Source organism: Leptonychotes weddellii, chromosome 4, assembly GCF_054177405.1.
Source record: "Leptonychotes weddellii isolate Sample4059 chromosome 4, ASM5417740v2, whole genome shotgun sequence".
Lineage (NCBI taxonomy): Eukaryota > Metazoa > Chordata > Mammalia > Carnivora > Phocidae > Leptonychotes > Leptonychotes weddellii.
In genome coordinates, this window is record NC_138372.1 from 133,060,607 (window position 1) to 133,071,318 (window position 10,712).

Genomic DNA, 10,712 nt, shown 5'->3' on the forward strand with positions numbered 1-10,712 from the left:
CTGGGTGGCTCAGTTGGTTAAGCGACTGCCTTCGGCTCAGGTCATGATCCTGGAGTCCCTGGATCGAGTCCCGCATCGGGCTCCCTGCTCGGCAGGGAGTCTGCTTCGTCCTCTGACCCTATCCCCTCTCATGTGTTCTCTCTCTCTCATTCTCTCTCTCTCAAATAAATAAATAAAATCTTTAAAAAAAAAAAAAAAAGTAATGCTCCTGTTTAAATGTTTCTTCATCTAGGAAATGGAATCAGGGAAGGGAAAGGAAGGAAAACACAGACAAATGAGAAGAAAGTTAACCAGGGATGGGATGGCTCTGTCTTTCTGTCAGTCTCCCTGCCCCCACAAGGTATCATTCTAAGCAATGGTAACGGTGTCCCCACTGGGGGATTAAAAGTCTTTTATGCCCATCCTGTCTGCCATGCACAACTTGCAGCATGATTGGGATCACAGTGCGATGCACAATCTGGCTTACTGCACAGTATGACAGAGTATGACTCAACAGCATATTTATACAGCCAAATGGAAATGGTCAGAGCCTAAGCAGCACAGAAGGGGGGCCGGCTGACTGCCCCTTGCTACCTTGGGCTTCTTCTCTTTTCTCTAAAAGCTTTCCCTGTGCTCAGGAAATCCAAAACAGCACTTTCTCTGTCCTCAGCCTACCACTCACCACCCAAAAGCAGGTACAAGGGATTCACCAGGGTCCCCAGCAGTTCAAAGAGAAACATACCTACCACATTGCAATAGCTAGGGGAAAAAGCAAACCCAAACTTTCCCTTGGTTCACGAGGTATCAGAACATCAGCCTAGAGAAAAAGTGGTTTAAGGATTACACCTTAAAAAGTAGATGCCTAACTGCTTTGCTGTTCTGCCAAGATTCCCGGACTTACCCTTGCCTGAAAATCATGCGGCAAACCCAGGAGCCGAAAACGTGTCTCCACCCTGTTTCACTGCGTGTGACCCACACCTAGGTTTACATACTGCCTCTGGCTACCAGGCCCACGGATTCTTCAGACACACTAAGCATCCTGCTTCCTGGCCCTCGGCTAACCAGGAGAGGGCCCTGCCTGCACCCAAAGCTCTAGTTTCTCTTCCTCCCCTTGTCACTCACTTTTTAGCCTTCTCAAGAGCTAATCAGGTGGGGAGAGGGGAGATAAAAGAATATGAATTCTAGGGGCGCCTGAGTGCCTCAGTCGGTTAAGCATCGAGTCCTTTGAAATTTGCCCTGGGTTGAGGTGTGTGGAGAAAGGGTTGAGGCCTATTGGCTTGTAGGGCTTTTCAGGATCCTGGGTCTGGGGAAGTCCTCTTTTCTCCCGTGCTCTGGGGGTGCACTTGCACACTCTGTGTAATGAGAGATCATCCTCAGGGGGTAGGCTGGAGCTTCGATGACTGGGTGACCGTCGCTATCTTCCCTGGACTAGCACACCTTAACCTTTCATTTGACCCCCACTGTGCGTGGAGGGCCCCCCGGCCCAGGACTGGTTCCAGTGCCGTGTGGGACCTGCACAGGCATTCTCTCTCACGCTGCAACGGGCTCCTGCAGCCTCTCAAAAGCTCTGAGGCTCCAACATCCCTCTCCCCCAAAACTCTCAATGGCTCTCAGCTTTCCTAGCCCAGGAGATGCCAACGGGCCCTGAAGGAACACCTGCTCTAGGAACACTGTCCTCGCCTCCTGCAGCGTCTCACAGGGCCCTGGCCAGGAGTAGGACGAGAGTGGATGGGGACCAGAAGTGACTGAAGTGCCAGTTTGAGAAGGTAAGTCCAGGGAAAGGAACGGTAGATTCAGAATCGGCTCTTTCATTCATTCCGTACTTCTACATGCCAGGCACTGGGCTACATGCTTAGTATATGTTCTCCCCTTGACTCCCCTAATGTCCTGTGAAGCAGGGATGGTCCGTTTCAATAACGGGGAAGTCTGACGAGGGTCAGTCCCTTGTGCGAGAGCGCTCAGCTACGTCCGTATCCAAGCTGGGCTCCCAACCCACACCGACAGCCTGAAGCCCAGTGCTCCTTCCAGACTCTCCGTGTGCAGGTGCCGTACCTTCCCACCCACCTCAGGCCTTCCAAGCCCCAGGCGTTCTTAGGGTCCAGCTCAGAGACCGCCTCTTCCATGAACCCCTTCCTGATTTCCACAGCCAAAAGTAATCTTTCCTCCTCTGATTTCCCACAGCACTGTCCTTGTACCTCTTTCAAAACACTCATCACACCCGATCTTGGTGTACAGATGGTGTACATCCGTCTCTATCGCACATACTGTAAGCATCTTTAGGGGGAAGCCCTAGGACTCTTTGCACATCCCCGTAGTGATTCACTGAATTACATGGTGTATGTTCACTAACTATTTAGGAATGAATGAAGGGATGAATAAATGAATGGCATTAAATGTGTAGAGAGAGTCATAAGATTATTGCAATATAGCTGTAACAACATCCATCTTTATTAGAAGAAAATCTGATGAGAGTATTGTATAGAGGATTTTTTTTTTTTTATGGTTAATGCTGAAAAAAGAACAATGTGGGGGCATGCCTTGGAAAGCCTTCTTCTTTGGACATGAGGCCCCTAGTGATTCCAACAGCTGCCTACAGATAAGAGATATAATCCTAGACAGTATAAATTAAGTTACTCAAATAGGACACATTAGATAGGATGGGTCAATGGAGAAGCTTCTTGCCCAAGATTCTCTGAGGAGGTAAGCATTCTCCCTCTCCCTCCCCACTTTAAATAAAGAGTTCTCCCAAATACCGAAGCCTGCCTTCCCAGATTCCAGGTATGAGTCGGTCTTCTTAACACTCCACGCCTATGGGGATGCCACCCCCCGAGAGGTACCACTCCACTCGAATGGACATTTTTGAAAGTCTGCTACCCACTAAATTTTTCAAGACCTCCCTCAAAAAACAAGACTCCTGGTTGATCTCTTCCTTCTGTCAATATCCCGAAACACTTTCCTGTTACTTCTTACGGTATTCACCAAGTTCACCCGGCTCTGAATTACAGCCACTGACACTTCACTTGTTCCTGAGAGGGTGTCCTGCATCTTACACGTCACTGGGTACCCCAGAGCCTGGCACAGAGCCAGGTGTGCACCTGACCCTACCAGCACGTGGACGCTAAACCCAGGGGTTGGTGGGCACAGTGAATGCACACAACCAGGTCTGACTCCCGGCCAGACCACGGGCTAGCTTTATCACCCTGGGAAAGTGACGTGATGTCGTAAGCCTCCATTTCTCCACCTGTAAAACAGGGATATTAATACAAAATTGGCTCGATTTTTGTTTTATCAGAAAAAACTTAGGAGAAGTACTTCGTAGAGTGTCTGGCACACAGCAGGTTCCCTGTCAATGGCAGTGTAAGGACACCACGGAACTAAGATGACAAAGGCCTGAGCTCTAATTCCAGCTACCCCACTGATTCTAGGTAAGCGACTTGGTATCCCGGAGACTCAGTTTACTCCTATGAGTACAGGAATTTTATAAGTACCAAAATTAACAGTAGCAGATACAAGGTACCCGATAAAGCGCCTCTCCCATTGCAAACATGCATTCTAGATATTCGCTCCTCCCTCCCTTTCTCCTATACCAACAGTCACCCACCAGCCTTTACAGAGAAAGAGAAAATCAGCCTTCCAATACTGACCCTATTTCTCCTTGACTCTCATTTAGCTATCCCTGAGATTCCAGACGTGAGGAGAGAAATCAACGTTCTATCAATGAGTCATCATTTACAGTCCAGATCAGGAGCTGCCACGTGAAGCAGTGAACTCCCTGACCCTGGAGACAATCAAGAAGCAACGGTTGGCCAAAATGGGCTGACAGGAGGGAGGAAGGAGCAGGACTCCTGTGCGTCAAGCAGAGGGCAGAACCAACTCATCACGAAGGCAGTTCCCTACCCTGGGAGTCTGTGATTCAGCTGTGAGTTGCAAGTGAGAGTACAGACCATGCCACTCGGGCAAGCACTGGAAGGTTCTTCCTTTATGTCTATAGCTGCAGATAAGGATCTGTAGCTCCCCTGGTCACGAACGCTAAGATGGAAGCTGTGGCTGAAAGTCACTGTATGAATACCACTGATGATCAGGATCCTCATACATGTATCTGAGGAACACATGCATTTTTGTGACTACGTCACCTCAAATCCATTTTGCAAACAGGCGAGTCTTAAATATTTTAAGTGAGATTGTACATGGAACATTGTCTTGAAAACCTGTACATACACAAACACATGTATCACCACTGTTATACTTAAAAAAAATTTAATATTGCACTATTTCAAATATAGATATTAAACTATTTTACGCCCTCAAAAGCCTCTAATAATGGTGGAAACTGATGAACTTACCCTAATAGCTTTTCAAATCTGTTTGGTTTTAGGTATAACCGTGCAAAAAAGCTGTGTCCATACTGAGCTCTTGAAAAGTCCAGGTCAGAGTTGGCAAAAGCCAGAAGTGGGATCCCGACCCTCTGACTCCGCCCTCTTTAATTAGTCTACCCCCCCCCAGTCCCCGCGGCGCTGGTATCTAAGAAATTCCCTTTCTGGCCCGGGTTCCATCTAGGAGCATTTCCATTTTCTCGTCCTGAGGCCCCATGCCAGGGCTCTTCTGGGGACTCAGCTTCCCCAGCCAGTGCCAGGGACGCATAATCACCGCTCCCACCTCTGCAGATGAACGACCCACCCCCTCGCTCTTTCGGACTGGACCACCGCTGATGGACAGAAGCCCACTGGGGCTGGGCCACCTACCTCCCAGCACCTCGCAGTCGCTGTCCATGCTGTCATGTACACCTGCAAAAATGTTGGCCAGAGTGGACTTGCCCACCCCCTGCTCCCCTATGAGCACCACCCGGTAGTAGGTGCTCCCGGACTCGGAGGAGATGACGGAGTCTGTGGAGTCCGAGGACCAGCTCCGGCGGCAGTGATCCTCGGGGCCAGCGGAGTGGCGGCTGCGCTGACTGCACTGGTGGGGCTCCTTCTGGACCATCAAGTGCCTGCCGTCGGCCGGGATACTCCAGCGCTGCTGCGGCCGCATGCCCACAGTGCCCTGGCGCATGGCGACATTGTTCAGGGTCATCGCTGGGTCCTGCAGAGCAGAGCAGCCGAGAGGCACGCATCAGTGAGCAGGAGCCTGGGGGGCTCACCACACAGTCAGTCATCAGTGGCATCTCAGCAGATGGGGTGACACCCAAGTAACCCTGACATCGGAACCCCAAGGAAACTGTCCCCAAATCCAAGAGGCTTTCAATTAGTAACCAGCTCCTCAGGCAGACTGTCGTTCACAAAAAGAAAGAAGTACCGTGAACAACACCCACTGGCCCCCTGCCTCCTCCATCCTTGAGCGAGCCTTCAGGAAGCCCACTCGGCACTGACACACAGGCAGCCCGAGCAAACCAGCAGCCTTCGGAGAGGGCTCGAAAAGCAACAAGTTAATGGAGCTGGGGGCCGGCCGGCCAGGTTAGCTGCTCTTGTCTAAACATGGCTCTTCATTGCACCAGCGTCCAGCGGGCTTCCGTGCCTGGGTGGCAAACACGTGGCAATGACCTCACTCCCTCTGGCTGCACTGGACAAGCACTTATTGGAACTTCCATGTTTAGTAAAGTTGCCCTGATGCTCTCCAGCTGCCCGAATAAGCTATTATTTGGGGGCAAAAAAGAATTTCTGTCTGAGGTTCACGCCTCAGCTCTGCCCTCTTGCCCACAGACATCATGTTTCAAAAATCCCAGCCCCAAGCCCTGTTGTTCCCGCAGGGAAATGACTGCTCACGTTCGGACCTATCAAATTGGCAGAGAAAATGCTTCACTCTCACTAAACCACGTCCACTCCGAGAGTTCTTCAACCTTCCTGAGGAAAATCAGAAGGCCAAAGACCCTCCTAAATGCCATGGAACAACTTTGCTCCAACTTTCCCTTTGCAAGCCTCCATCCCCTTGCACGGAGGTTTGTTCTCTCAGGCTACTTGACATAAAGCAGAAGCCTTCTCATTTTTCATAAGCAAGATCATTCGTGAGAGTGAGAAATGCACACTCCTCTTCCCAAACTCACACCCACACTCCACACCCCAACACGCCGGCCACTAACGGGGATGACCGTCCGGTTTTTCAATCTCATTAAGCCGTGCCTCAGTTGGCCGGCTGGCATTCGAACAACAAAAGCATGACGTATCAAGTGAGGGCTGCCCTCTGACCACAGAGTCTGCAGGAGGAGGTGACCTTCCTACTGAACTGAACTAAGGAACCCGATGACAAATGGCATCCTTTGCACCTTAAACTCTGCCCCCAGCCCCCGAACAGAAAACCACAGAGCGCACGGCAAGTTCCAGGGCCTCTTTTCTCAACTTAAAAAGTTGTGCGGGCCGGGAACGCCCACTCCGTGCCCGCGCACTGCCCCCCCCCCCCGCCGGCGTCGGGGGGTACCCCCTTCCCAAACCGCCCGCTTACTTGGCTCGGCCGGGTGGGCGCCCGCGAGGCCGCGTGTGCTGCGTGGGTGCGGGCTACGATGCCGGGGCCGCCGAGCGCTGGGTGCTCGCGCCGTGCCCGCCGTCCGTGCCGCCGCCCGCAGCCGCCGCGGCCCCGCCGTTTATAGCGCGCCGGCCGGCCCGCGCCGGGGCTTTTCCGTGACGTCAGCGCCCCCGCCGGGAGGGGGCGGCTCTGCAGCAAACTCAGACTTGCAGCCACTTCGCTGAAACGGTTACTCGCAGTCATGTGACCCCCCCTCTCGACCTTTTGAAAAATAACGACGGTTCCATCCCGGGCTCCTTTATTTATTTTATTTTATTTTTACCAGGTGGGTCTAAGAAGCTGGAAAAATACACGGAGTGCCACTTTTTTTTTTTTTAAAGATTTTTTATTTATTGATTTGACAGAGAGAGACATAGCGAGAGAGGGAACACAAGCAGGGGGAGTGGGAGAGGGAGAAGCAGGCTCTCGGCCGAGCAGGGAGCCCGATGTGGGGCTCCATCCCAGGACCCTGGGATCATGACCTGAGCCGAAGGCAGACGCTTAACGACTGAGCCACCCAGGCGCCCCCACGGAGTGCCACTTTAATTGCGCTTCCCGGCAGAGCGCTGCCGAGCTGTCGGGACACAGGATGGAGAAAGAGGCAGGTTTGAGTTGGGACCCCGGCTTGGCCAGAAAAAGGGGGATCGGCCGGGCGCCCGCGGAGACTTTAGCCTCCCGGAGGGGGCTGCAGCCGCCTTGCGTGGCCAGGGCTTGTGTGAGCCTCATCTGCTGCCCGGAAAGCTGCCTCTACCTGCCTCCTGTCTCCCGCTCTCTGGAGGACGAGGGAGGAAAGCCCGGCATCGCTTTACTTCCCTTCTCTGGCACGGGCCCACAGAGACCGGGCCGAAGAGAGGTGACGGAAGGGGACAAGACCTTGAAAAGGGCAGTTCTTTTCTTTTCTTTTTCTTTCTTTCTTTTTTCTTTTTTCTTTTTTTTTTTTTTGACAGAAACAGCGAGAGAGGGAACACAAGCAGGGGGAGTGGGAGAGGGAGAAGCAGGCTTCCCGCGGAGCAGGGAGTCCGATGCGGGGCTGGATCCCAGGACCCAGACACTTAAGGACTGAGCCACCCAGGCGCCCGAAAAGGGCAGTTCTAAAAAACAACTTGATGAGGGGTCCAAGCAGATTGTGCTAAATGCTGCTGGCGCTGCTGTGGGCCAGGATGCGGAGGTTCCTCAATCAGGGGATTTAATCAGCGCTCCAATCAGCAGCATCGCTGGGCCGTGGCACGTGGCACGGAGTCAATGCCTCCCAGCCGTGGGGGGAGGAGCCCTGAGCCAGACACGGTGGGGGGGGGGGCGCCGCGCTCCTCCACCTCCACGCCAGACTCCCGTGAATGAAGGGCACAGGATAAATTATAACTATTACTACCACCATTTACTAAGTACCTCTGAGTACCTGTACTGAGCAGGTAGTGTTAGGCCTCCGCAGTACCTCAATCCTACTACAATTCTGCAAGGTAGATATATTGCTACCCCCATTCTATGGAGAAGAAGAACACTTGGCCAGAGAGCTTGCCCAAGGTCATGCAGCTGGTGTAAGTGGCAAAGTCAGGGTTCAAAACCTGGTTTGCCTGACTCTTCGCACTGCACCACCAGTTGAAGGGTTTCGGGGACCTCTTTCTGGGGACATGGGCATTTCCCAGACGCTGTGTTTGGAGATGACACGGGCCTTTCCGACACATCCATCCACTTTTCCAGCTAGCTTCATCTCTGGGTTGGCTGGTGGCTCCGAGAAGCAGCCAAAGGCCCCAGCATCTATTTGAGTGGCTGGCCTCTGCTGTGATTATAGTCCATTCTCAGTTATCCTGCATGCAGTTACCTGCTTTGGGGATTATCCAAGTGACCAGCTGCTGAGACCTGCCAGGCCCCAAGCTGGCAAAGGTGGGATTCATGGAGTAATAAAAATTTAGAGCTCATTTAGTCCCAGGTGCCTTGGCCCCAGTCTCCTACTTTCTACATAAGGAAGTTGAGACCCAGAGGGATGACTACCCCTCAGTTGGTAGTAACTAGAGCCGGAACTAGAACCTGGGTATCATAATTTCCTGGATGGTACCCTTCATTACCATCGAGTTTTCCTTCCGGGTTTAGGTAGGAGAGGATGGCCACAGATGTGGGGAAAGGAGAAGATTGGGGTAGGGTTGTCTGGGGGAGGGAAAGAGATCATCCAAGAATATATAGCTGACTCCATAGTAGAACACGTATAGGGGCGCCTGGGTGGCTCAGTCGTTAAGCGTCTGCCTTTGGCTCAGGTCATGATCCCAGGGTCCTGGGATCGAGCCCCACATCGGGCTCCCTGCTCAGTGGGAGGCCTGCTTCTCCCTCTCCCCTCTCCCACTCCCCCTGCTTGTGTTCCCTCTCTCTCTGTGTCTCTCTCTGTCAAATAACTAAATAAAATCTTTGAAAAAAAAATAATAAAACACCTGTAATTTGTGAATTATCTGCATTTCAGAATTTACCATGCTTTTTCCATGCTGAACCTCCTACTCTGTCAACTGGTCTCAACAGGCACATTATGTGGCTAAAAACCAAGAATAAATCAGAGTCTATAAGCATTTCATATAGCCTCTCAATGCTACTTTTGCCATTGATAAGAACCTAATTCTTCACATTAACAAGAACCTGATTCTATGCCTAGGCAATATCCACTATGAACTGTTTTTTATTAGTAGAAGTGAGGCACACCAAAGAAAACAAATTCTAAACACTGGTGGGGGCTGGGGAGGGGGACTTTCAGTCCACTATTGATTGGGTAAGTACAGCAATGTTGCGTTTGAATAAAAGAATCTACCTTCTTAAATTTTCTGTCCCACGAAAAGCCAGATGGGAAAACAACTATTTAGCAAAAATTTCAACTGAACAACAGTTAAATTGGAGTATTTGGGCAAAAATCACAGTTACACCTCACAGAAAGTGCATTTGAGAGCCGAATCTTAGCCAGCAGAACCCCAGCTACCTTGTCCAGGATTCCAGCTCACTGGGACCATCTAAGGGTATGGAACTGGAGGAAAGAAAGGTAGAATCAGGGCATTCGGACAAGTGGCAAGTTCTGAAGAGGAAAATATTGGCAGAATATTGTAGTTTCTTATTCTATGAATTATTCTTTCCATATTCCTTCTGGCAACATTTGAAGGCATCCTGGGGTTCTAACTAACATGAAGATGAGTATCGCTAGAAGGCAGAACTCAAAACAAAAATAACATTTACTGATACACACGACTTATCTCAGTTAATCCTCATCACCACTGCACTTCCCCAAGTTTTATGGATGAAGATGATGAGGAAAGAGGTGAAATCACCCGGCCAAGGTCACAGAGCTAGTAGGCAGCAGAGCTGCTCTCTCTGGAGCCACGATCTTAACCTGTTCTACTCAGAGTAGGGGATACACTTGAGCCCCGGTTCCATGCTGGCGCCTCAGGCCATGCCCTCCCCCTAACTCCCCTCAAAAGAGGAGTTTTTATCTGATTGGCCAAAGCCCATGACCTTCACTGGGCCACATTTTACCGATGGGCCGGCTTTCTTTACTTAAAGGCACGAGCCATCTTCTTCATCTCTACTCTCTGGGTCCCATGCACTGGATTAGAACATGAACTTGGGGTTCCTTTAAGGCCCTGACTACCTCTGTCTCTGTCACTGTCACTCTTTCTCTCAGAATATAGACCTGAGCAACCAAGTCCCATGATTTCAAAAAGGGATGAGAGCAGGTAGAAAGAAGTGGGGAAGGAGTAGAACATTTGACAAGGGCTGTGGGTGGGGGCATCAGGGACCCGCACAACCATTAATAAAATATTACTTTGAATCTCATCCCTTGAAAACTCTGGAGGGAGGGGAGATGATGGGTAGACCAAGATCCGTACATCCTTCAGTCGGTAATATGACCCTAAAAGCAAGCGACTCACTCAGGTCTACAGTACCAGACTGCCTCATCGACACTGGACACCTACTGCAACCAAGGGGCGCTTACCCATGCCACCAAGTCACGCTACTCAGTGGCAAAGGGGACACTGTCCATATGCTCTCCCTTTTCCACCAGCAGAAGGTAGATTGCAGACTGGGCATGGAGTAGGTGATAAAATAAATGGGTTTTTAAATTGCTTTTTAAACGTATTGCGTTTCGACGCCTTTAGGCAAGGCATGTTCTCCAATTCCCATTAGTCCTCACTAGCCCCTACCATTTTCTACCCCAGCCAACTTCCTTCATTTGATTATTTACCTGGACCCAAGGGCATCTGACTTTGTAACCC

The 10,712-nt window shown here is 51.0% G+C and overlaps 1 protein-coding gene across 1 annotated transcript in view; it reads right to left on the bottom strand.

Annotated features, from left to right (window-relative positions):
• Window positions 1-6,576, bottom strand: part of GEM (GTP binding protein overexpressed in skeletal muscle) — an 8,606-nt gene extending 2,030 nt beyond the window's left edge. The window contains exons 1-3 of the mRNA XM_081817131.1: window positions 6,412-6,576; window positions 4,504-5,058; window positions 726-796 (exon numbers count right to left, since the gene is read on the bottom strand). Coding sequence (XP_081673257.1) covers window positions 726-796; window positions 4,504-5,049 — 617 coding nt within the window. The 5' untranslated portion in view covers window positions 5,050-5,058; window positions 6,412-6,576. The remainder of the gene's footprint in view (window positions 1-725; window positions 797-4,503; window positions 5,059-6,411) is intronic.
• Between the last annotated feature and the right edge of the window lie 4,136 nt (window positions 6,577-10,712).